Source organism: Callospermophilus lateralis, chromosome 8 (assembly GCF_048772815.1).
Source record: "Callospermophilus lateralis isolate mCalLat2 chromosome 8, mCalLat2.hap1, whole genome shotgun sequence".
Lineage (NCBI taxonomy): Eukaryota > Metazoa > Chordata > Mammalia > Rodentia > Sciuridae > Callospermophilus > Callospermophilus lateralis.
Window position 1 is genome coordinate 117,133,800 of NC_135312.1, and position 27,859 is coordinate 117,161,658.

General features: G+C 40.6%; 1 protein-coding gene across 3 annotated transcripts in view; it reads left to right on the forward strand.

Moving 5' to 3' along the window:
• The first annotated feature begins 212 nt into the window (after window positions 1-212).
• Nr3c2 (nuclear receptor subfamily 3 group C member 2) overlaps window positions 213-27,859 on the forward strand; it is a 325,266-nt gene continuing 297,619 nt past the window's right edge. The window contains exons 1-2 of one of the 3 annotated variants that reach the window (XM_076864297.2): window positions 213-284; window positions 6,623-8,381. In XM_076864297.2, the coding sequence (XP_076720412.2) occupies window positions 6,625-8,381 (1,757 nt within the window). In that variant the 5' untranslated portion in view covers window positions 213-284; window positions 6,623-6,624. Of the gene's footprint in view, window positions 285-981; window positions 1,197-1,725; window positions 1,776-6,622; window positions 8,382-27,859 lie in introns of those variants that run through there. The other 2 variants (XM_076864296.2, XM_076864298.2) reach the window with 2 other exon arrangements.

Consider the following 27,859-nt stretch of genomic DNA (forward strand, 5'->3'; position numbering starts at 1 on the left):
CATAGTAAGCCCTATTTCATATTGAACTAGTGGAAAAATCCAATACTAAAGTACAGCAACAAAATTATAAGGAAGGGGAGCGGCAGCTCTTGACCCTGGCACTTTTTTTTTTTTTTTTTTTTGGTGGGGGTGGGGTAGGGTGGGAGGAAGACTGTGTTTAAAGGGCTTTGGCTGCACTGCAATCACCCGCTTTCCTGCACGGTTAAAACAAGGAAATTCAAATCGAGTGGGAACGTGATCCTCTTGCTCGCTGGCAGTGGAGACTGCGGCTGCTCTGCTGAGAGGTAACTCAGGAGACCGAGGAAGGGGGCGGGGAGAGGAACCTCGGGGGTCTACTGAAGCCCACGCGGAGTCTTCTCCTATGCGCAGATGCTGTGGGCGGCACTGGGGTCACGGCTGCCGCTCACCTGGCGCTGCAGGTGGAGAGCCAGAGGGGATAACACTTTGATTGCTCGCGGAAAAACCCGACTTCTTCCGCGTCACTACACTTTTCACATCTCTCCAGGTATCCTGGGGTCGGCCAGGAGGAGAGCTGGTTAGTCAAGAGCAGGTTTGGGGCGGTCAAGCTAGGGGGATCGGGGGGCAGAGCCGGGATAGGGCTCTGGTGTCATAATCACCGTCCGGACCCCCAAGCGCCCGCCGCCGCTGCGGCTTTAAGGAAGCTGCCGAGTCCAGGCTGTGTCGCAGCAACTTTGTATCAGTCATGTCGCCCGCCCCGTGACTGACAGCTAAGATTATCCAATGAGAAGCCTGCCTGACCCGTGCAGCGTGGAGCCTTGCTTCCCTTCGGGCCAATGGGAAAGGCTCAGGGGGGCGGGATAGCAACCTGAACTTTATCTGGACATGTGACCCGTTTTTAAAAGGACCGGCTCTCCAGTTGGCCAACTCCCCCTCCGGGCTTATGCCCGCCCTCTCTCCCCCTTTTGCCCGCTTTGGCCCTGCCCCCTCCTCTCAGCTTCTCCGCCCGGGGTGTCATTGGGCCCGGAGACGCGAGCCAACTTCAGGCTGCTCAGAGGAAACCCGTGCAGTCACCTGGGTGCAAGAGCGTTACTGCCTCGAGCTCTCCCGCTGCAGGGAGGGCGGCACTCGCTGGCCTGGATGTGGTTGGATTTAGGGGGGCTCCGCAGCAGGGGTGTCGTGGCGGTGGCAAGCGCTGCAACAGGTAGAAGGCGAGAGACGGACCCTGGCCGAGGCAGGTGTGTAGGGGTGCGCAGCGGGCCGCCTCTTGCCTTGCTAGGCGTGCGGCCGCGGCGCGGGTGCGTGCACTTCGCAGGGAGAAGTGGCTGCGTAATACGGAGGCACAGTCAGTATGGTGCTGTGTGCTTGTTGTTTTGTTTTGGTTTTCCACTTTTTCCCCCCTTTGGCCGCCAGAGGACTATTTTGGGAAAGTTTGGCCACTTTGGATAAATGCCCTCTAACGAGCAGCTTTTAACCGCCTTTGGCTGTGGGAGGTCTACCACCCTTCTGTTTCCCCAAAGATGAATTTCAGATCGTTTTCCTTGTACAAATTTTAAAGGACGTTGAAATAATATTTCTTTCCTCTATCAATTGCGGAAGCTTCCAAATCTCAGCCGGAGGTGTAGCGAAAAAGGGCAATTGAAGGAGATATAGATCCCGTATGAAAGGGGCTCTGGAAATTCGTGCATTTCGCGTTCCCTAATATTCCCCCAAACTCTTGAGATCGGCTATGTTTTCTGTGATCCTTTGGAATTCTAAGGGCAGGGGAGAAGGTATGAATCTTCTTTTGGTGGCATCCTTGACGCGCTGAATTTTAGGTGCGTGGCTTTTCTATTGATTTTTGAAAGATCAAGTTTAAATCATAATGATTATGGCACCATCAGTTTTAATTATTTATTAGTGCATAGAAGTTAGGAAAACTTTTGCTAGCAGGAGTTTTTGGAACCTCCGACTTTTAAAGGAAACAAATTGCTTCTTAACATTTTGTAATGCCATTTCTCTAGGTGCTGATATTGAGGATATTTACATAGGAACGATAACAGCATTCTCCATCTGTGAAGTTTTAATTTCATGTTTGACATGGCATTATCGCGGAAAGGCTTGAAGTTTTGAAAATAAAATCTAAAATCTAAAAGTGGAGCTTTTTACTTAAAGGGAGGCATAGTTTTGTTTGGGGATTTTGGAAAGATCAGGTGGCCCAAAGAATTAGGTGAGTTGAATAGAAATCAGTTGTGCCTAATTCTAACTGGTTCTCCAGCTCTCTTAGGTGACCTTGGGCAGATGTCTTTCATTTACCTTATCTTTAAAAGAGGGGAAAGTAATAGTTCTCTAAGTGTGAATGACAAAAGATGGTTATATATACTGAACTTATACAGCTATGTAACTTAATGGTGATTATGAATTTCTGAAGACTTAGTCATTAAGTAGTATCTAATAGTGAAATAACTATAGAAAATGATGCTGTTAAAATGGGACTATGTGGGGGGATAAGAAAAGTGAAACTGTTTTGAGATAAAATACAAATTCCTAAGGATCTTTAATTATATTCCTGGGGGGGAAAAAAACCCTACTTCCTTATGGAAAAGGGTAATTTCACATGGACTGCAAAACATGAAAATTTGAAGTCAGGTTTTCCTGTATAAAAATAGTGTTTAAGAGCCTTAACACTATATGCCTTAAAATAGAACCTCCATCAGGCTTTTCCTTACAATGTAAATGTTCTTTTGTCCTGGGGGAGGTCACTTACATCAAAATTGAAGGTGTATGAGGATTTTTGCCCACATAATATGCATTATAAGGCATGCAAGACTGATTTTTATGCAAATTTATATGTGTTGTGTGTTTATGTATGTATATGAATGTGTGTATGTATATCCCTCTCTGCTTCATTTTATTCTTTAGTATCAAAAACTTTCTCTTTACTTTCTGGATATTAAGTTTTGTAAGGATCATAGTCATCAGCTAGTTTTTTCAGTATTCACTAGTATGTTCAGGTTGACTGAAATTATGCCCAAGCCATGGTCATTATGCTAATTCTTTTTTTAAAAATTTTGTTTTAGCAGTAGATTAATACAATACTTTTTTTTTTTTTTTTTTGTGGTGCTGGGTATTGAACCCAGGGCCTTGTGTATATGAGATACTCTACCAACTGATCTACCTCTCCAGCCCCAATACCTTTGTTTTATTCATTTATTTTTATGTAGTGCTGAGGATCGAACCCAGTGCCTCACACATGCTAGGCAAGTGCTCTACCACTGAGCCATAACCCCAGCCCCTCATTATGCTAATTCTAAAAAGACAACTTAGGTTTCCAGGACAACATAGGAAATGAATTTCTAACACGATCCATTTTTTTATAGACAAGACTAATTAAAATAATAGGAAGAATTCAGCATGAAATATTTCAATATTTTTTTTAAAAAAATGACCTCAACTGCAGTGGAAGCCATCCAGATGCTTGATATCCTCTGTTATTATGTGTTTATTGTCAACCTTTACTCTCTTTCCTTTGTTGAGAGGTAAATGAGGTTGGCAGATGAGAATACCTTAAACAAATCTAATTTAGATTTCAGCAAAGCCTTTGGCAAATTCTTAAATGATAGTCCTGTCAATAACATAGTGAAGTGTAGGCTGCTTTATGATATTGTTCAGAGAGTTCAGGGCTAGTGAAACAGGACTTGGAAAGTTGTGATCAGCTGTCTGATGTTAGCTGATAAGCTGCTTCCTTATAGAGTCTGCTTTAAGATAGTCCTTGGCTCAGGGTCTCATAGAGATTCTCTTTGAATCTTCATAATAGCCTTATAGAGCTGGCATATGGCTCATGCTTTAGAGCAGAGTGATGAAAAGCGCCCTTCAGAGTATTAGTAGGTGTTCTGTGAAGAAAGGGTGTCAGTAGCCAAATTATTTAGGGAATGCTGGATTAAAAAGTAAAGTGACTTCTGCATTGTAGAATGTCCCCAAGGTTCTAGAAACACACATTTTACTGTACGAGACCTCAAGAGAGCAATGAGTGACCAATCTTCCCAAAAGACAGTTGGGAGAATGAATTTTTTGGAACATCATCTGGGTGGGATCCTCCTTCAGACTCAGGGTAGGCCCCAGAGAGAGAATAAGGCTGTGGCCCTGGTAGTAGAATGTGCCAGTGGAGGCCCTTTGGTAAGGATGACTTCTAGGCCTTTGGGTAGATGGTGATGCAGTGTACTAGGAAGGCAGTGTGAATTGGGGTGTGAAGGGAATGAGATACACACAAAGTGTTCTGTTTTAGACACAAATAGGCATGCAGTGAATTTGAACCTAAAACATCTGTACCTTCATTCACCTTTGGTGTGGGGAAAACAGAATATTTTTAGATACAGGAAGCACATCATATTTAATATTTTCAACCTGTGGCTATAGCTAAATAGTTTTTCCAGTGAGTAGAAAAGTCCAGTATTACCCATTTGGGTTCCCATACACTATTTTTTATGTTCAACTTTTAGTTGGTTTTTATCTACACCAGATTTTTTTAGCTGAAATTACCTGATAATATCTCAACTTTTGTAATTTGATTTATTTTCTCACTGTTTGTAATTGATTTTTTGATTAGGAATTCATAGAATAATGTTCTTTAAGTGAACGCATGCTACATAGTTGGTAGATTTTAATGTTCTCAAATTAAGTATTGATTATCGTATAATAGTTTAACATTTTTTATTTGTGCTTTAATATTCATCGGGGACATAGTATTGAAATTGATAGTTTGTCATCTCAGAACTTAACGTCTAGTAGTGAATACAGAAAAGTCAGAGGTGATTATAATACTCGGGACAATTTGGGCATTAAATTTCATTATAGAGCCTTGTGATATCTAATGTTAACTTATTTGGTAGGGTCATTTTTCAATGGAATCTAATATGAGTTCTGTAGAAGGGCTTCCTGGTCACTACTTTTTTTTAGCAGGGAGGATGGAAGGCAAAAGAGGTGGAACCTACAGGAAGCTCATGTACAAAACTGCAGAAATGGCAGGATCCTTCCATAGGAGATGAGTTAGACTTAAAAGGACTTGAAAAACGCATCCAGAAAAAAATTTATGGCACATGAGTTAATTTTCTGTAAAATGTTTCTTTAGAGTGGTGATTTCAACCAGGGGTGATTTTTGTCCCCTAGGGATATTTGGTATTGTCTGGAGAAATTTTTGGTTGTCAGGAATGGGAAGAGTTCATGTTCATGGCATCTAGAGGGCAGGGATCGGGGATACTGCTAAAGATGTCATAATTCATAGGACAGACCGCCACAAGAATCATCTGGTCCAAAATGTGCCAAGGCTGAGAAACCAGCTTTGCCACTTAGCTGTGTGGCCATGCCTCAGTTTTCCCACTTTTATTATTTAGATAGTATTTTCACCCATCATATAGGGTTGTTTGTAAGGACAAAAGAGTTAGTAAATGTAAAAGACTTGTATAATATCACATTGAATTATATAGTACACAAGAATTTTATAAACACAAACCATTATCTACCCAGGAACTGATATTTAGTATAACTAATGATATGATGATATCTACAACAATCCTTGGTCTCCTTGGGCACCCAGACTATGCCTGTTCGTTCATCGCTACCATTTCAGTGCCTGGTCTTAGGAACAGAATATAGCAAGCACTTGGTAAATACTGTTGAGTGAATGAATGGATTAAAATTTTTAGGATCCCTGTAGATCTCCCTCCAGTCACTGTGGAGAATAAAAGCCTCTGACCTTAGGGAATCTTTTTAGCAGAGAGACCACTAGGCGAAGGTTCATGCCAGAGTCCTGGCCAGTACTGAAATATGGTGAAGAACCCTGGCATTCCTGAGCTGTCATACAGCCTCTCTGATTTGTGGACAAACTCAATTGAGGTATATAAGCCTTTATGTTTCAGAATTGATACCAAATCATCCTCATCACTAATTATCTTAAGAAAGTCTTAAAATTAAAAAAAAATAAATTATTTTCCTATGATAAATATACTTGTTAAATTTTATTGTTTACAGAAAAGACTGACTAAAATAATAGAATTCAGGATAAAATATTCCAGTAATCCTATGTTTTAAAAAAATCCACCCCGTACTGCTAGACGTCCTTCATTTTTGTATGTTTATTGCCACTTTTACTCTATTTCCTTTGTTGAGTGCATTTATTTGCATTTCCATGTTGTTTTTAACAAGGCCATGTATTAGATATGGCAGGCAACTTCCATATGATCAAAAGATTCCCAATAGCACTGGAGTCAGAAGATTGAGTTGCAAGCCCAACTTTGTTCACCGTCTCTGAGTTTGGGCAGATCACCCCACCTTGATAAATTCTGTTTGTCTTTTGACTGCCTCATCACTTTCCAGGGTTATTTTAATGTTATTTAATATTCAAGTAAGTTAAATATTCATCACAAAATCTAAAGGCTATATTAGAGCAAATATTAAATTTAGATGCAAAGTAGTTTTATATGATCAGTTTCTTATTTTGGCTTCTGGAGAAGTTAGTCAATATTCTGTTATGTCAGCACCCAAGAAGGTAAGTTTTAACATAATGAGAACTATTGCTTATAATAAGTAGACCGTGCATGTGTAGCGTACGTAATGCAATTTTAGAATGATTGTTAGCATAATAACATCATAACTAATTCTGACATTTTAATATAAATTTATTTATTAGCTATGGAGACCAAAGGCTACCACAGTCTCCCTGAAGGTCTAGATATGGAAAGACGTTGGAGTCAAGTTTCTCAGGCTGTGGAGCGTTCTTCCCTGGGACCCACAGAGAGGACCGATGAGAGTAACTACATGGAGATTGTCAACGTAAGCTGTGTTTCCGGTGCTATTCCAAACAGCAGTACTCAAGGAAGCAGCAAAGAAAAACACGAACTACTCCCCTGCCTTCAGCAAGACAATAATCGGTCTGGGACTTTAACATCTGACATTAAAACCGAGCTGGAATCGAAGGAGCTGTCAGCCACAGTAGCTGAGTCCATGGGTTTGTACATGGATTCTGTACGAGATGCTGACTACGCCTTTGATCAGCAGAACCAACAAGGAAGCGTGAGCCCAGCAAAGATTTACCAAAATGTGGAACAGCTGGTGAAGTTTTACAAAGAGAATGGCCATCGTCCTTCCACTCTAAGTAGTGTGAGCAGGCCCTTGAGGTCATTTATGTCTGACTCCGGGAGCTCCATGAACGGTGGGGTCATGCGTGCCATTGTTAAAAGCCCTATCATGTGTCATGACAAGAGCCCCTCTGTTTGCAGCCCTCTGAACATGACATCTTCAGTTTGCAGCCCTGCTGGAATCAACTCCGTGTCCTCCACCACAACCAGCTTTGGCAGTTTCTCAGTGCACAGCCCCATCACCCAAGGAACTCCTCTGACGTGCTCCCCTACTGTTGAAAACCGAAGCTCCCGGTCGCACAGCCCCGCACATGCTAGCAACGTGGGCTCTCCTCTCTCAAGTCCGTTGAGTAGCATGAAATCCCCAATTTCCAGCCCTCCCAGTCACTGCAGCGTAAAATCTCCAGTCTCCAGTCCTAATAACGCCACTCTGCGCTCCTCGGTGTCCAGCCCTGCAAATCTCAATAACTCAAGGTGCTCTGTTTCCAGCCCTTCCAACACGAATAACAGATCCACGCTTTCGAGCCCGACAGCCAGTACTGTGGGATCCATCTGCAGCCCTATAAACAATGCCTTCAGCTACCCTGCTTCTGGCACCTCTGCTGGAGCCGGTGCAACCCGGGATGTGGTTCCCAGTCCAGACACACACGAGAAAGGTGCTCACGAGGTCCCTTTTCCCAAGACCGAGGAAGTCGAGAATGCCATCTCAAATGGTGTGACTGGCCAGCTCAACATTGTCCAGTACATAAAGCCAGAACCAGATGGAGCTTTTAGCAGCTCCTGTCTAGGAGGAAGTAGCAAAATCAATTCTGAGTCTCCGTTTTCAGTACCAATAAAGCAAGAATCAACCAAGCACTCATGTTCAGGCACCTCTTTCAAAGGAAACCCAACAGTAAACCCATTTCCATTTATGGATGGCTCATATTTTTCCTTTATGGATGATAAAGACTATTACTCCCTATCAGGAATTTTAGGACCACCTGTGCCCGGCTTTGATGGTAACTGTGAAGGCGGTGGATTCCCAGTGGGGATTAAACAAGAACCAGATGATGGGAGCTATTACCCAGAGGCCAGCATCCCTTCATCTGCCATTGTTGGTGTGAATTCCAGCGGACAGTCCTTTCACTACAGGATTGGTGCTCAAGGTACAATATCTTTATCACGATCTGCCAGAGACCAATCTTTCCAACACCTGAGTTCCTTTCCTCCTGTCAGTACTTTAGTGGAGTCATGGAAATCACACGGCGATCTGTCATCTAGAAGAAGTGATGGATATCCGGTCCTAGAATACATTCCAGAAAACGTGTCAAGGTAAGTTTTTTTTTTTCCCCCTCTATTTTTTTTTTAAATCATGTCTCTATCAAATGTTGAAGGTTAGCTTTAGCTTTATTACATTTGAATTTATTACTGTTTTATTTTTGTTTTTACAGTGGTTTTCTAGTCCTCCCCTTTGCTTGTTGATATAATGGTATAACGCTTTTGATGTAGAGGTAGCAAACATTCTTAAAATCTTCTAGAAAATATCCCTGTTGACTTTGTAGGAGCATGTATAGGTGTCCCGCCATTGTCTTTTTTAGATTTTTGGAAAACGTTCATTTTCCACACCAGTTACTATATTTACTTTAGTAGACAAATGCTAGATATATATTTTTCCCTTTAGCTGTTTTTTGGTTCACTGAAACTGCATCAAATTATTTTCTTTATGGTCTTAGTCTTTCTAAAAAAATTTTGTATCACTTTCTTGGTTGTGAAAAATGAAAACCCCAATTTGTTAGGCACAAACTTCCCTCCTTCCCACCCTTTTCTAGGTAGGTTCTTCATATGAAAGTTGTGGTTTTCAATGCAAATAAATCATTTCCTTAACTGTTGAGGGTTTTTTAAAGATTCAGCACATCTAAAATTACTAGGTGGACAATCTTGCTTTCTTGGAAGTGAAATATGTCACCATAGTTTTGAATTGATATATTTATAACTCTTCGGAGCTGTAAGGAGACATACTTTATTTACTGTAAAATATCTCTTGGCTCTCTTTGTTGCAGATAGCATGTTGTATATATTTAGAAAAAACAAGGAAGAAGTTTTAGATGACTGTAAAGGGTGGTTCTGAGTTATGCAATGAATACTCACATTGGACTTTGCTTCAGTACCTTTTTATTACATGGTTGTCATAAATGATCCCTTTGTGGAATATATAAAGAATTGGTTTTCTAGATATAGTTCATTCCTTTGGCAGCATGGACTATGTGAATATTTTTCTTTAAAAATCTATTTTGTGAAAAGTATGTCCATTCCATTAATAAGATAGAATTTAACCTGTATTCTTCCATCTTTCTCCTTTACTGGATTTCTTTCTCTGTGCATTCTTTTCTCATCATTGACTCAAACCTTGCTCCTCTCATTTTTATAGATGCAAGCATTCCATAAAGGGTACATTCTTATAGTTCTCCAAAGCATGAGCTCTTTAATCATGGTCTAATTCTGTCTCTTATATTCCAAACTTTAGCACGAGACCTAAGATAATGTGGCTGATATCGGAACCAAATTCAGCATGTATTTTGCTGCTTATGTTTTGTTTTATCTTCAGCGGAGGATATTTTTGCACACAGTGTGGGTATTTTTGTTTAAGTGATGGTTTCATTGAGTTAGTGTGGGGTAGGATATCCTGGTGGCTAAAGGCATCATTGCCCTGGTTGAAATTCCAGTTCTGCCACTCAATTGTTTGTGTCCTTGTGTATATCTCTTTACTTCTCTGTGACTTAGTTTTCTTATTTGGGATTAAACAGACCTATCTTACAGTGAGTAAGACAATTTAAAGGAGTTAATTTATGGGAAGTTCTTTGACATCTGTTGTGTTAGTATGCACTATATACATTTCAGCTGTTATTTTAAATAGTTTCATAATCTTTCCATTTCTTTTCATTTTCATAAAATGAAGAAAAGGGAAATTTCACAAAATCTTTTAAGAAATATTCTAAGTATTCAAGTTCTGGTTAAAAGAAAATACTTTGTAAATTAGCTCTGGTATTTTTCTTTAATGGTTAGGTACCACATATTTATTAATGCAGTTCTGCTTATGCTTTTTTTTTTTTAGTTTCAAAGACTATGGATTTGCTGAAAAGTTTTTCTCTAATAAGTATTAGCAGAGAAATGCAGTAGCTAAAATCATTACTTCTGACCTTTGTTGTTTATTCATTTTCTCCTATTTTAATTCTTGTTTTCAAACTCGACTCATGAACCCCCTTCCAATGATTCAGTAAACCATAGCTGTAGACAGGTCGATAACAATCAGTGACCAGAGGTGTGGTCTGTCTCCTCTAGATATTCCAGAATTCTTTGAATTTGCTAATATGGTTGAAGGGCTTTGTGCTGCTTGCATACATACTGGGTTTTATGCCAGTTAAGATGAGTTTTTCAAAATCTTTAATGACCAAACTTCAGAAGTTATTTGAAATCTCTTATAAATTCTTTGCAACCCTTCCAGGTAGATAATATCCAAACATATTTGTTTTGATCATTTCCAGAGTAAAAGAAATGATCAGAGGATCAGGGGATATATAGATCTTTTTCTAGATTTCAGTCCCCATGATAGAATCATCAATTTAACCTCATTCAAGCTTTTATTCTATATCTTTTAAATCAAAATCTAACCTTTTGCCTCTTTCTTAATTTGTGATGATGCCACTCCATTTCAGGTAATGTTAAATACATTAGTGTTAAAGGTCATAAAGGCTCAAAGTAGGGTGTAAATGTGTCTAGGTTTGATGGTATTCTCTGACTTTAGATTGAACTCTAAACTGTTTTTTAATAGATCTCAAGGTGTGTTTTGGTGGCTTCCAGAAATCTTTTCAAGGAAGTTCATGAGGTCAGGAATCAGGCACTGGTAAAGACCCACTCCAAATGGAAGTAAACCAGTGGATTTGTAATAACACATGTTGATTTTAAGATTCCACATTGCAACTAACCTTTAACTCACCACCAGTTTTCACTGTAGTATCAAAGACTCCTATCTACAGTGATTGGAAAAGACCTTTAAAATATGTCCCTCCTTTTCCAGCAACATACATGCACGAGGCCAGATTTTCTCCATGTACTTGAAGCAGAGCATATCACCACACAGTGAATGCAGAAATAGATTAAGATTCAGCTATGTTCTCTTAAGTGGCTTGCAAAAAAGTATAAAAAACAAAAGGAGGACTTTGTCACTAAAGTTTGTCATTTGGGGAAATAGTGCAGTTTTTCATAAACATCTGTTTATGTTGCATGACTTATTTTTAAATGTGTTAACATACTGGTTTTGATTTCTCATTTAATTGGAACTCATTAAAAGTTAGTGTTAATCTCTAATGTGGGTAAGTATCAGTAGCTGTAACTGGCAGCAGACTCTTTGGGATCCTCAGTACTGAAGAAAGGCTTTTGAGCTCCAGAAGTTGACAGCTACTTGTCTGTTCAATGCCACAGGCCTTTTGGAGGTTAATGGAGAAGGAGGTGATTACGATATTTGTATTAGTCTTACTGGAGATTCTTCTGAGGAAGGAGTGTCCTCTACCAAGTAAGAAATGACTGTCACCTAGATTAATTTTTCAGGCTGGCAGTAATGAGTAATGGCTGTGAGGGTGTGTTGTCTTTATTTCAGTCTTGGGGCATTCTGTGAGAGCATTGACGAAAGTCATCTGTCTATTAATAATTCCCAGTGAGTGCCAAATTGTAAATGATGACAAAACTGAATGTAAAGCCCGGAGGGTGGACACTGGCCTGGGTTCTGTCATGTAGATGGGAGTTCCTTTGTCAGCTCAGGCACAAATGAAACTGTGACTCCATGACCTCCCGTGTCAGTCACAGCTTCTCCCACAGCCTCAGTTTCTTCATTTTAAACTAAGTTGAACTTGATAAAAGTACGGGGTTGGCCAAGGAGTTTCCTTTGAAGAATCAAAATTGAGTATCCCTTAACATATTGGCCAATCTGGTTTCAAGTGAGACTCATAAGCTTCACTCAGTTGTTTTCAGGGTACTCTGGATAGAAAGATGTTCTTGCCATGTGCCATTTTAAAGGAAAAGTGAGGAAGAGTTGACTTTTTATTTTCCTTGATATACTGATTAGTTGTTCTCTTTTTTTAAGAAAAATATCAGACCTTTCCTTTTATAGACACTTACTATGAATTCTCATTCTCTTTATTTACACAATCCTTCATGGAAACAGGCTATTTCTGTTGACATAATGCTGGCTGTTTATGGTGATAACCATAGTCACTTTGATAGCATCATTACAGTGCTAACATTGACTTAGACTTCTGAATATAAAGTTCACTATTTCAAAGGGCATCATCTGATAGGCTTCAAGAGAACTAGGTTTTTATCTTAATTTGTGCTGAATTTTTTTCATAGTTTTTATTAAACAACCTGCAGTTTAGTAAATAAAATAGTTTTTTTTCAGTTGTCCCTGACTTTTTTTTTTTAAAGTTTACTTTTTATGATAAACCAAAAGTTTCAGAAATCAAGGAGTTTGTGGCAAACTTTGCCCTTTTAGTAAACTTTCTGAATAAACCATGGAGATATACATCTCTCTATGTAATGCAAACTGTGGAAGAATAGTTGGTTTTGTGGGAGTGCGTATGTGTGTTTGACTATTGGTGCTTACGATGATAAATAAAACCATTACAGCATTACTTAGATCATTTGGGAAGGAGGACACATAACTTTCTTATTGTTTGTCTCAGAATATTTTGATTTCAGATATTGATAATGTGCCTAAAATTTCTCAGGATAGTATTTGAAACGGTCTTTAAATGAGACTTGCTTCTCCTGATAATTCACTTACTTTCATTCACTGATGGTTTTTCTGGGAAGAATGGTGATAATTTTATTGAAATAGAAGAACATTAGAGGGGCTGGGGATGTGGCTCAAGCGGTGGCGCGCTCGCCTGGCATGCATGTGGCCCGGGTTCGATCCTCAGCACCACATACAGACAAAGATGTTGTGTCCGCTGAAAACTAAAGAATAAGTATTAAAAAATTCTCTCTCTCTCTCTCTCTCTCTCTCTCTCTCTCCCTCTCTCCCTCTCTCTCTAAAAAAAAAAAAAGAGAACATTAGAGTTTTATAATAGACAAGTCATTATGTTTATGGTTTTTGTGTAAGTTTCTCTTGTAATATCACAAATATCTTAGATTTAAATGTTAGTATGCCCACTTTTTATCTTTAAAAATCTTAGTTTATTTAGAGCTGTTTACTTCATTCATAACAAGTGAGAAGAGTTGAGATTTAAAAACCCATAGTTTCATTTAGGATAAATTCAAATTTTTTCCCCTGGAGGCAGTTTTTGTATGAGGCACATGTGGAAACCAGGACCTGGAGATTTATCATTTATAGATTTGACGTCTTTTGCAATATTGAAATTGTGGGTGTGTTGACCTTTTCTGTCCTAAGTGTCACAGTGATAGCAGATGCTATGTGAATCACTGTAATTTCACAGCAACACTCAGTGTTCAATGCCATTTCCCTCACCCCCAAACTACTTTTTTTTCCTGGCTGTTGACTGCTGCTTTAGTTTCATGCTACTCATTTGCTGATAAAATTTCAGGCTGCTTTTAAGTAAATTATCATTTTTCTTTCATTTGCTAAATTCAAAGAGAAAAATATTGGCTTCTTGATAATAGTTAAATATAGCTGTTAACTTGGATATCTCTGGATGGCATTCCACAATTTATTAGTGAAAGCTGAGAAAAAAGCATGTTAAATGGATAACTGTCTTTGTATTAAGCTTTAGGGTTTCTGGTTTTAAACTTGTAAGGTATAGGCTTTGTTTTCAGTTTTAAGCAGCTTATTTTGTTCTTTATGTAGTCAAGTAATGGTGACATTAAAATATAATTACATGTGTACTTATTATTTAACTGATGCTCTAGAAACCTTGGAATTTATGATTTTGAGTGTTAGAGGCAACATCAGATTTCTCTGTTGAAAGGAGGTAAACATTGTTTATATTTTATACTAGAAATAGAAAACTTTAGGGTAAGGAAGAAAAAGTAACTTGAATACTTAAAAAGCTCCCTAGGGAGAGAATGTGAGATAATGACTGGTCATCTAGATTCATAACTTTAGCTATGACTTAATTTTTTTTAATGTTTATGTTTTAGTTGTAGTTGGACACAATATGTTTATTTTATTTATTTTTATGTGGTGCTGAGGATCGAACCCAGGGCCTCACATGTGCTAGGCGAGTGCTCTACCGTTGAGCCACAACCCCAGCCCATGACTTAATTTTTATTTGTCAATGGTATGTTAACTTCACCATATGAATTAGGGGTCGTTGAGACAAATAGACAAAAAAATGCAGTTTCGGACAGAATGAAATGTGGTTTGTAAGGGGTGAAGTGAACTTTTTTTTTTTTTTATTGGTTGTTCAAAACATGACATAGCTCTTGACATATCATATTTCACACATTTGATTCAAGTGGGTTATGAATGCCCATTTTTACCCCGTATACAAATTGCAGAATCACATCGGTTACTCATCCACATTTTTACATACAGCCATATTAGTGTATGTTGTATTCTGCTACCTTTCCTATCCTCTACTATCCCCGCTCCCCTCCCCTCCCATCTTCTCTCTCTACCCCATCTACTGTAATTCATTTCTCTCCCTTGTTTTTTTTTTTCCCCTTTCCCCTCATTTCCTCTTATATGTAATTTTGTATAACGATGAGGGTCTCCTTCCATTTGAAGTGAACTTTGGGTGTACTGACAAGGAGAGATTAGATGGGCAAGTGTTGGAAAATGGAGGGAGGTGTGGTCAGAGTTGGTGTTGATACTTCATCTTGGAAAAATGTGCAAGGGAGTGGGCACTCCCTGGTGGAGGGAGCTAGGTGAGCAAAATCCTGGAGATGTGCAGAAAGCGTGGATTGTGGTCCAGTTGTGTGGCTGGCTGTGAGAGGGCAGTTGGGGAGAGGAAGGTTGGGAACTAGAAAGGAGTTGAACTTGAAAGTTACACTAAGATATTCATACTTAGTTGATTGTTGGGGATGACAGTTGGTGTGAGCTGCAGGGCGCTGGAGCCCTTATCTGGATATTGTCTGTCAGTTTGAAACATGCAGAGCCTTGCTAAGAAATGATCCCAACTGTGCAGGAGGGTGGGAACTAGGCTCTTGGGAACAAGGATGTCAGGGGTAATGGGAAGAATGGGACAGATTTGAGAAATTACAGAACAGACTTTTGTAGAAGTTATATTTTTGTATAAAAATTTTATGAAATGACCACATGTTCTCACACAAAGAAATTGGAAGTCCCCATCACAAAGAACTCCTGAAATAAGATCACTCTTATGTAACCACCAAACACCATCAAAACCAAGGAATTGACTTTCAGTTACTGGTGTCTATCCTTTACATCTCATCGTGGTTTTGCCAGGTATCCTAATGTTTTTTACAGAGTGAGAATCCAGTTCCAGACTGTGTGTTGGGCCTAGTTTTCCTGTCTCTTTAGTCTGTTTCACTCTGGGACAGTTTCTCAGTGTTTTCTAGATTTTGTGGCTACTTTTTTCCCCCCAAAATTCTGCATATTAATGACATGCCATGTAATATTATGATACACATATACATAATTAATGTAAGTTCAAACATATTTTTCTCCTCTAACATGAATCACTTATTTATAGCAAAAAACATTCCAAATCCTTTCAGTTAGCTTTTGAGATATGTGGTCATCTATAGTCATCTGAGTATGCAATAACACACTAGAACTTCCTGCTCAGAGAATCTGCAGTGTAGTGCCTATTGCTGTACCTAGCCTCTGGTATCTCCACTCTCAGCTTCTATGAGATCTTTTTTTTTTTTTTTTTTTTTTTAAGATTGCACATGTGAGATCATGTGATACTTGTCTTTCTATGCTTGGTTTATTTCACTTAACACAGTGATCTCTGGTTCCCTTCAGGTTGTCTCAAATGAAAGAATTTCATGCTTTTTGTAGCTGAACAGTATTCCCTCATGTCTGATTCCATTGTGTACATTTTCTTTATTCGTTTGACAGTTTATAGACACTTTGGCTGTCTTCATTTCTTGGCTTTTGTGGACAGTGCTGTAGTGAACATGGGGTGCAGTTGTTTCTCAGGCATCCTGATTTCATTTCCTTTGGATATATACCCAGGAGTGGAATTGCTGGGTCATATGGAAGTTCTGTTTTTAATACCTTGAGAAAGCTCTGTACTATTTTCTGTAATGGGTGTACTAATTTACGTTCCCACCAGTGGTATGCAAGAGTTCCCTCTTCTCTATCCTCACCAGTACTTGTTAATGTTCGTCTTTTTGATAATAACCACTCTTACTGGAGGCGATAACCTCTTTGTGGTTTTGATTTACACTTCCCTGATGATTGGTGATATTGAAAATTCTTTCATATACTTCTTGGTCATTTGTATTTCTTGTTTTAACAAGTGTCTATTCAGATCTATTGCCTGCTTTTTTAATTAAGTTTTTTTTTTTTTTTCCTGTTGAGCTTTTGGAATTTCTTCTGTGTTCTGGGTATTAACCCCTTGTTAGATGTGTAGTATGCAGTATTTTCTCCCATGGTAGGTTGTCTCTCCACTCTGAGGATTGTTTCCTTTGCTGTACATAAGCTTTTTAGTTTGATGTAATCCCATTTATTTGTTTTCTTTTGTTTCCTGTGCTTTTGGGGAAAAAAAAATCCTTTCCCATTCCAATGTCTTGAATGAAACATTTCTCTTTATGTTGTCTTTTATTAGTTTTATTATGTCTATTTCCTTTGGATATATACCCAGGAGTGGAATTGCTGGGTAATATGGAAGTGATCCAGGTCTTATGTCTTTGGTCCATTTTGACTTGATTTTTGTGACGGGAAGGAGATTGGGTCTAGTTGTGCTCTCCTACCCTATACTTCTCTTGAAGGTTTAAAAGGCAGTTATTTTGTAGAAGGTCCCTCCATTGGGTTTATGGTGTGCTACCCCATGTGGTGCACCTGAGGACCATCACAGGTGCAATGCTTCATTTTTATTGCGTCCTCCCAGGTACATGTGATTTCCATTTGTGCCATTTCTGTCCACTCAGACTCGCTCTGGTCTGTTGAGGTGCTGTGTGTCACAGTTCTCCAGGGTAAAGTAACTCTTTTTCCTTTTCCAGTCAGAAGACACTTTGTGGAGGAGTACTTTGAAACTGTACAAACATCCCATTCTTCCTCAAACTTTGTTCTTTTATTTATTTCTATCTGTGTGGCATCATTGTTGCTTGTTCTGTGCACCGGGCTGTCGCCTGTCTGTCCTCATTTTCCATGTTCAGGCTGTTCCTGATTAAGCCAGGGGGAGCACATTCAAGCTGGTTTCTGTGTCCTTTTGCCTTGATTTCATTGTTCTTTGGGCCCTTCCTTGTTTTCCTGCTTTAGGCTCATCTTGCACTTTTCCTGACCTAGTTCTGGAATCCAGCATTTCTTCAAGGAGTGCCTCTCCTCCGCAGATGCTCTCCTCTGGTTGCAGTCCTACGCCACATTCTGGTTCATAGAACCACACGGATCAGATGTCCAACTCACCCCACCTATTTTTTTTTCCTCTCCCCGTGTCAGATTGTCCTTGCCCTGCTTGGGTTAAGATACCCTGCATGAGATCACAAGAACACCTGCCTGACTCTCCTCATTGGACGTCAGAGCCACTCTTGGGCTTGATACTTCATTGTAGGCCACCAGAGCTGCCCACTCTCTACTGTCCACGAAGGATCACTCCTTCATTTTATGTAATGACTTTAGGACCAACTTGTTAAGGAAGGGGAAGGAGAAAGCATGTGGAAAATCAGCATAAACGGCATGTCGTGGATAATGGTGAGCAGTTAGGAGAAATGAAGAAGTCAGGAACAGGTTTGCAGAAGAAGTGATGGTATCTTGGTTGCATGAGTTTTAAGTACCAGAACTACTTCTGATTGGAACCATTCTCTGTATGGGAGGCAGTGTTGGTCCGGAGGCGTGGGATGCCTCCTCTTAGGAGTGCCAATTCAGGGGATTGATGTGGATGCACTCAACTAGGTATTTGGAGGAATGGAACCCCATTAAGAAGATGAGCCACACATCCCAATAAAGGAGATGGAGAATTGTTTAGAGAATCAAGATAGCACTGAGTCATGGATGCCTCAGTGAAGCATCATGTAATCTTAGGATTTCCAAATTAGAAGGGCTCTAAGGATATCTACAGATCCAACCGACTGTGGGCACTGATCCTGAAACTAAAGCCCAGAGAAATTACACGCTTTTCCCAGTATCATATGAAGTAGTAACGACAGGGCAGAATCTTTCCACTTTTTCTTTCCGATACGTTATCCTTCCAGTAGGATGCTGTGGTCCAAAACCTGATGATAGGGTTGGGATGACCAGGAATAAGACCTAACAGACAGGGGGGTACTGGTGATTTTCAAGGAGCAATTCAGTAGAGTGGTGGAAATGGCCATCAGAGTGTGATTGGCCAAGGGGCAAGTGAGCACTGGAAAGGAAAAACTTGAGGCTTGGGGGTGCAGGGATAGACTCTGAACTCTTGTTTTGGTCATAAAGAGAAAAGAGGTGGAGGGAAGAAATGTTAGCACACAGACACGGCAGGATCAGGTAAAACATGTAGAGGGCAATGGACTTGGACTGACATTGAGAAGGTAAATGGGGGAAGGAGAGATAATTGATGGGGACCATGTCCTGGGAAGGTAGGAACAGGAAGGAGCTGCAGTTAGCCTCAGTCGGATGTGCAGCTCCTCAGTTGAACCTGTGAATTTGGGCAATTTCTGGTAGCTGGGGTCACCCTCTCCAAACGTGGAAACTGACCTGGAGATGCTATTTGTGATTAACCTGCGCCACACAACTAAGGTGAATTAGGAACAGGTAGAGAAGAAAGCTGAAGGTCCTGAGAAAAAATAGTCAGATCTTTTAAAAACATACATCAGATTATGTGGCTGATACAAAGCTCTCTGGTGGATCCTCATTGTGAGCAGCATAAAATAATTTAGGGCCTGTAAGGCACTAAATCATCCGGCCCCTGACGACCGTATTTAGTATGTTTCCTCCTTGCCCATTCTCCTCACTGACCTTCCTGAGGCTCAGAGGAACCAAGGCCGCCGGTTTCTGTGGGCCCCTGTATTGACTGGTCCCTCTGCTGAGGAATCTCTTCCTCCAGATTTTTGTTTCTGCTCCTTTCCTTCTTGCAGGATTAGCTCAGCTATCACCCACTCTCAAGGCCTTCCCGACCATCTTAGGTGATGTGCTGACCCTCTCCTTGCTTTCTAACACACCACCTTCTGGTTTTTGTTTTTTTTTTTTTCTTATTTCAGTTGTAGATGGACACAATACCACTTATTTATTTATTTATTTATTTTTATGTGGTGCTGATTCTCTAGGACATTTGCTGGATCGAAACGCTTGTCTGGTGTGTTGTGGATGCTCATATGCACCCATGAATGAAGGCATGAGTGCAACAGCAGAGGGACTCCGGCTGGGTTTGTGTGTAGCAAGAGCAGATGAATACTGGTGATTTTGTAATGTTACTAAAACTATCATTAAATAACAGCAGGTTCTGCTGAGCTTAGCAAAAAATTGCTATGACCTCCAACAGCACAGTTTTGAGATTTTCATAAAATAATCAAAAATGCTGTTCTTGCTTTTTTGTATCTCAACATGATAAAGTAAATCGGTGATAGTGTACTCGAAGCTAATTAGTAACCTCAAAGTCTTCATTTTCAGGGTATTTGATTTTAACTCATGAGCAGTAAAATTCACACTTTGTTATGTGGTTCTGCATGCTTTGCCAAATGTGTGGGCATGTTGGCACCACCCAACCAAGATGCAGAGCGGTTTCCTCACTTGCCAATGTCCCCTGTGTGGCCACCTCTTGTCCAGCCCTCCCCTCACCCTAAACCTTAGTGACTATTATGTGTGTCCCATCATCTCTATTGTTTTACATTTTCTAGGTTGTTTTATAAGTGGAATAATATTTCATGTAGCTTTTTTGATTTCAACCTCTTTTGTTTTGCATAATGCACTTGAGATCCATCCACATTGCTGTATCAGAGGTTCGTTAACTTTCTTTTTATTGCTGAGTTGCATTCCATTTGTGCCTCTGCCACCTCGTGTTCTTCAGTTTACCTATAGTTGATGGACATAGGTTGTTTCAGTTTTGGCAATCACAAATCCACTGTGCAGGTTTGCTCTGCATGAACATATGCTTTAATTTTTTCTGCAGAAGATACAGGAAGTTGAATTGGCTGGATCATTTGGTAGGTGTAGGTTTTAGTTTTTAGAAACTATCAAATTGTTTCTCAAAGTAATTGTAATATTTTATATTTCTATTGGGAATATGTGAGAGTTCCAGTCTGTTTTATCCTCTCCAATACTTGGTAGAATCAGTCTTTTTAAATCAGACATTATTGTAGTTATATAGTAAATTTCATTTGGGGTTCAGCTGGCATTTCTCTGGTGCCTAAATGACACCAAACATCTTTTTCACAGGCTTGTTTGCCATCCTATGCCTTCTTAAGTTTGCTCTTTTAGACCTTTTTATTAGGTTGCTTTCTCCTTTTCAAGTTCTTTTATCATTTTTTTTTCTTTTTGGTAGCAGTGATTGAACCCAGGGGTACTTAACCACTGAGCAACACTCCCAGCCCTTTTTAATATTTTATTTAGAGACAAGATCTTGTTGGGTTGCTAAGTGTCTCATAAAGTTCCTGAGGCTGGCTTTGAACTTTTGATCCACCTGTCTCAGCCACCCGAGTTGCTGGGATTGTAGGTGTGTTCCACTGTGCCTGGCTCATTGGTATATTTTAATGTAAACTTTTAGATAGAAATGTCAGAACTAAGAGAAAAAGAGCTATTTAAAATTCTGTATTGACAGGGAAAAACAGTTTTCACGTTCTTCAGTAGCCATGGTGTGCTTCTGTGGGTGAACAAACCCAGTGCGTTGGACAGACCTCAGGCTCCATGTGTCCTCCTCCAGTTGAGGAAGGGGACTCCTGTGAGCTTGTCCAGCGCTCCTCGGTGTGTGGTAGGTAAGACCTGCTCGCTGGAGGCGAGAGAAGGAGGTGTTCTCTGTGGGCTGGGATAGTGCAGGAAGCCGTGGGGAATTCAGCTGACATCTGAGGACTGGTGAATTTGGTGGGCAGTGGGGAGTGGGTTCAGGGGCCCATGACAGGACATGGCAAGGTGTAGTTGGGTCACAGGAGGCCTGGTTGGAGGGGTTCCGTGGTAGCTGGGGAAAGTTAGATGATTGGAACCTGCATGCTGAAATCAGGCGTTGGGCACTTCAGACATGGCAGTATGTGGCACTCTTGGAAACCTAAGAATGGCATAAAGGTTTACCTGGTCAGGGGGATGGGAGATAGTGACAGAGGGAAACAGTGGAGAGGCTGTTAGTATTGGTCATTCAGGTAGAGTAAGGGCCCCCGGGGTCGCACGGTGGTCCCGGGTGGATAGTGGAGACAGTGTGGAGGAAGGACTCACTGAGAGCCAGGTTATCTGACTGCAAACCCACTCCTTTCCCACTGTACCACCTCGCCATCTGGGTTCACAGCACCACGAAGAGCAGACGGCCAAGGAATGCAGCAAAGACAAACGCAGAGTGTGCCAGAGACGGGGACAAACTTCAGGCAGAATTATGACACCAGTGTAGAGTGAGCTCAGTGCATTTGTTGTTCAGACGAAGGGAAAATCTGATCATTTAATACCATATTTTTTAAGACTTTTTATTAGACTACAGAAAAAAAAAATAATACCCCCAGGAAATGGGAACAGGAAGAGACGGCTACTGGTTTGGCCAAGCTGGAAAACAAACTCGTGGACGTTGATGTAAATGAATCAGGAATAGTGACATATGGAATCCTGATATGCACACCAGGATACCAAGGAACAGAGTCTTGGCCTGTCTGGAAGTCTGCTGTGTCCTCACAGAACTGGGTTTGGACCAATTCACAGTGCTCTGTTCAAAAGTGAAGATGGGGTTATTTTCCTCTGTCAGGTGGTGGAGTTTGTATTCACTTACAAAAAAAAAATATTTTCTGATACTTTTGAGGAAACATGCCAGGGAAAGCATCTGGGAGGGTGGAGATGGAACGGGGGCAGGTATTCTGGATCCTCACTGGGTCTGAATGGAAGTTTCTATCTAGAGAGGAAACTGAAGAATTTATGCTCATGTGACACAGAATATTTCTCTCCTCAGTTTCTATCCTTTTCATACCTGGTGGAGATAAGTGTACATGATTTTTTTTTCCTTTGAGACTTAAGGAAATATTTTGGGTTTTCCATATATGGTAAAAATAATTTTGTTAACACACAGATCTTGCATTTTGGTATTCAGGTGAAGGAGCTTTTCCCCAACCCCCTCCTAAATACTGTTTCTCAGGTAAGTGAAGAAATTGACAGATGCCAGGGGAGGGAATGGGGGAGTTACAAACATCGCAACCTTTCATTTATTGTGAAAACCTAAAGCTGATAGCTCCTACATTATGTGACTTCTGAAGTGTTTAGACCCATGGGTACCCTCCCTGCCCCCCACCCCCACTTTTGAGCTAATGTTCCTTTAAATAGCAAAATGATATTTATAAGAGTTTTTGAAGGATGGGATTGTTGCACATTCCTGAGAGTAGAAATAAATAGGAGAACTCTATGAACACAGCCTAGCATCTATGATTTCGTAACACTGCAATATGCTTTCTTAAAAATTTAATTCTTGCCAAATTTATTCGAGCAGGAATAAGCAAATTCTAGTTTTCTGAGGGTTTTTAGGGAAAGTTTTTTTTAAAACAAGTTTAAAAAAATTAATAGGGAAAAATGACTAGATTTCCATGACTGTCAGAGTCACTACACAATCAATCTTCCAGAGATAAAACTGATCCTGAGCATGCCAACCCAGAGTTATTTCAAGACTGCGAATTAATGAAGAATGATAAAAGTTTTCTTGTCATTCTATTCTTAGACAGCATGTTGTGATGCGTTTAATATTTCAGTTGCTTGACTTTAGGTGGGGGGTTGCCCCTTCCTGGGCTTTGCCCAAGAGAAGACAGACTATTTTAAGACAGAAAACTTGGATTTTTAAAAGAGGAATGCATAGCTACATGTAACTATATGAACTACCATTTTTTTTTTTTTTTTTGGTATTGGTATTGAACCCAGGAGTGCTTAACCACTGAGCCATATTCCCAGACCTTTTTATTTTTTGTTTGGAGACAGGGTTTCGCTGAGCTACTTAGGGCCTCAATAAATGGCTGAGGCTAGATTCGAATTTGTAGTCCTCCTGCCTTAGCCTCCTAAGCTGCTGGGATTACAGGTGTGTGCCACCAAACCTGACTGAAATACCAATTGCATTTACTAAATTTTCAAAATCTATGATAGAGAACAATAAAGGACATTTAAAGCCAATTACTTCAAATAGAACTCTGGAGATGGATAGGGCCGATGGTCACATAGCAACATGAATGTACTTGCTGCTATCTAAGAAGAGTTAAAATGGTAATTTAAAAAAGTTTGTAGATGGACATCATGCCTTTATTTTATTTTTGTGTGTGTGGTGCTAAGGATTGAACTGAGTGCCTCACATGTGTTAGGCAAGCACTCTTCCACTGAGCTATAGCCCTGGCCTCTAAAATGGTAATTTTTATGAATTTTTATAATAATGAAAATAGCACTTGGTTTTAAAAATTGGGGTGACGTTTGCACAGTAAAAGACACCAAGGTATCCTGCAAGTCAGTGTGTGAGCCCATCTACACAGAGACTAAGCTTGGACTTAATCCTAAGTGCACTGTTATACATGCACTCTCTTCAATATTGATTTCGTTCAGATGCTTGTTAAACACCCGGTTCTGTTCAAGCTTAGTCCTGGGTGGGTGGTTCGAGCAAAGAATGAGTTTCCTCATCCTTTAGGAACACCCACCCTAGATACATTCAGTATTCCACAACACAGTAGGACATGGTAGGTACTATTCAGGAGGTAGCAAAGAACGTCTTGAGAACATGGGGCAGGAACACTTGGAAATGAAATATCAATTTCATTAGTAAAATGATAAGGTCATAAGCAAAATTAATGTGATTAGTCAGGACTCTTGGTTTGCAAACAGCACAGGAGCCATCTCTTACTAGCTTAGGCAGAACTGCCTGTTGGCTCACAGGATGGGAGGACTTCAAGGGGTAAACCTCAGGCTTGGCTGGATCCCAGTTTCAGAAGGGGTTCTTGTAGATTTCTTCATCTATCTGTTGGAGCTTTTCCCTTTTCATTCAGCTTTAGTATCAGGGACTATGGCCAATAGTACTCTTTGCTTACATTTTCATTCATTTCTGGTCCTGGTAAAAGGAACACTCTCTCCTGATAGAGTCAAATTCATTGGACTCGCTTGTGTGTCTGCTTTTGAGCAGATATGGTGTGTCTGTGCATGTACCTGTGTGCACATACATGCATGTGGGTAGTGGGTGCTTGGCCTCACCCAGCCCTGTGGAGTGAGAGCACAGTCTGATGATTCCCCAAAGAGTCTGGGGAAGCACACACAGTGCCCTCTGCGTTGGTAATTTACCATCTGAACCTACAGCCAGCTGTTCATCATTCCTGCCTGTTCATCTCTTTCCTGTTGCCAATACCACAGACAAAATTAAAAGAGGTTTATTTTGGTCCAAGGTTCGGAAGGTGCAAGGTCAGATTACCACACCTGGTGGTGACCTTCTTGCTGCCAGAGTCCTAAGGAAGTCCAACAACACCTGGCAAGAGATGGGGTGCACTTGTGTGCATGTCTCTCCTGGTTTTTCTATCTCCTCTCATAAAGCCACCAGGTTTCAATCCTGGTGCTCCACCCTGATGACCTTATCTTGGCCTAGTTACCTCCGAAGTCCCCGCCTCTATTCACCCTAGTCGCACTGCCGCCTGCCCCCCATAAAAGCTCAAAGGGTCATTAAATTCCAATACGTGAACCCTTGGAGGACACACTCCGTAACAACTTATTTAAACAGAAACCCTAACAGCTTATTTAAATAGAAAAGTTAACCACATGGCTTGGTTCTCTGTGCATTACCATTACTATTATTGGAGTGAAATATTTAGAAATATTGCAATCTTATGGAGAACAAAAAAAAAGTGATGATTAGAAAGGGCCAACGTGACCTTTCTTAAGAGGGAGAGATCATTTGATAATGTTTCATGGAATACATGTACAGATGCTTTAATGATAAAATTTGGTACCGACCAGAATGTGTTCCAGGAATAGTACACTGTAGATTTATCCTCATTCTCCTGATACATAGAAAATGTTGGCATTAATGTAACTCTATAAGGCTCACTGAGTTGGTCCTGGGAACACGCCAGCCATCTAGAGCTCATTGTCCTGTGCCCGGGAACGCCTAGGTGTATTTTGCCTGATGTTCTCTTTGGCCTGTTGATGGAGCACCTGTGTCATTCTTGCTACAAATGATCTTTTCTGAGTAGGGGTGCATTATTAACCAAATGAGCCGATAGCTGCCCCACCAGCACAGTACCTGTACTTAAATTTCTAATTTTGCATATGGCTTCAGAAGATGCATGGGCTTCTTCCTCTACCAAATACCTCATTACTCCATGGACTCCAGGCTAGGATCTCTTCCCGGTTGTTGTTAAAATGTAACTTCACAGCAGGAAGAGGACCATAGTGATCAGCTACCCATAGAGCGTTTATAGCTGAGAATGCACTTTGAATTGTTTGTCCAACAGAAGTGCCAGGTTACACATTTGTTCCTATCATCGTATACGTGGTAAATATTGATGCAGGGTGACTCTCTGGGCAAAAGAATCTCATGAATTGGGGAAGGCCAAGAGATCCATATGAACAGACTGTTTGAAAAAGATGTGTTCCCAGAAGCTTGTAGATATTGGCAGGTAAGGGGGTGGGCTCTCTAGGGAGGACGTGTGTGATCAGGAGGAAGGGCCCTGGCACGGTGGAAATGTGTAAGAAGTGAACGCACAGGGAACTGGAGGGAGGTGGGAAGGCTGCTGTTGACGTCATACTTCACTGGCTTGCCGCAGGACCTTGGGCATATCACTTGACCTAAAAACCAGTTTCCATGTCTGCAGACCAGTGACGGCAGTAGTCCTTACCTACTGTGGATATGGGAAGTTTTTCTGAGGTAATTGGTGGAAAGAGCTGGAGAATGCTCGGTGAAAGTCATACGACTTATTGGTGATGGTCATTAATTCCAATTGGAATTGAAATACAGGAATGAGAATGGATAAGAAGCATAGTGGAGCCAGCCGCGCTGGAGGCGGAGGCAGGAGGATCGCCAGTTCAAAGCCAACCTCCGCTACTAAGCAAGGCCCTAAGCAATTTAGTGAGTCCCTGCCTCAAAAAAAGGGGGATGTGATTCAGTGGTAAAGCTCCCCTGGGTTCAATCAGGTACCCTCAGAAAAAAAACAAAACAACAACAACAACAACAACAAAAAACAAGCTACAGTGGGTGAATAATTACTCATATGAGAATCTGACCTAAAAGATTCATGGTGAAAAGCATTAGCAATGTAGTTGTAATGAATTTAACCACAAAACGAACAGGATTTTGGAGAGGGGGGAATCCTCCCAGTCCCTTGTGCCCTCATGAGGTAACTGAGAATCTATTCTTTGAATTCCAAAAATAGAGATTTTGATGAAGATGGCTTGGATGAGTGATTTCTCGACTCGTTTGCAGAGCAACACAGAGGAAGGTTAATATTCACGGATGGCGCTTACTCGGCAGGCAGCAGGTCTGCTTTTGCAGCGTGGTGTGGGCATGCCTGTGTAGGCAGGAGAGCAGAGAAAACCATAAGCTTTCTGTTTTTGTGATATTCGCAAAAATCAATACTTGGCATAAAAACATGACTCAGTAAGAATTGCTTGTTACGAGCTGTTGCGTAGATCAGGCAGGCAGCACCTTCACGTCCTGCGGTGGTTTTAACGTCCACCTCTCCTCCCACTGGGGAAAAGCTTCAGAACGCAAACTGGCTTCGTCCTAAGGAGGGAGCATCAGCCTGTTCCGTGTCCCTGTATTAAAACTCAATCATCCATACACATCAGTCATTTTTTAAAAAATTCCTTTTAAATGTTGATGGACCTTAATTTTCTTCATTTATTTATACTTGGTGCTGAGAATCGAACCCAGTGCCTCACACATGCTAGGAAAGTGCTCTACCACTGAGCCACCACCCAGCCTCAACATCAGTCTTACTGTTAACAAATTCTGTGGCACACAGCTCACAACTGCTCATGCCTTCTTGCATGGAACTCTGTAAGGACCTCTGGCTTAGAGGAAAGTCTGAGAAGTCAATAAAAATCAGCTTCCCTCTCTCTCCTTAAAATCACTGAAGGTATAACACTGTCCCAGCATAAGAACTGGTGAGCAGAGGATAGCAAAATACACAGCTGCTTTCTTCTTTGGACAACAGAAAAAGTGAAAAGAAATAGGGTTTTGGATCAGGTATGAAAAACCTGCCGATCTAGTAATTATTGTACATCCCTGGGCTGGAATTCCTGTTGGGAAGGCCCTTGAGAGGTTTTTCCCTGTGGGTTTTTAAAGGTAAGAATAATTTTCACGTTGGAGTTGTTCTCGATGTGGCTGTAACCAGAATAGAAGTATCTTAGATTATGACTTTTTCTGAAATTGAGTAATTTTGTTGTAATAAGTCAGCATATGTTGGCGCCTCGTCTAAAAGCGACACCAAGATAAAAACACGTTATGTAAAACCATCTCTATAGTATCAAGTCTTTACAATTCTACTATGCTTATCATGGGATAAACCATTTCCAGATGGTTTAAAGAGAACCTCCGTGGAGAGAGACTCTGGGTTGAACACAT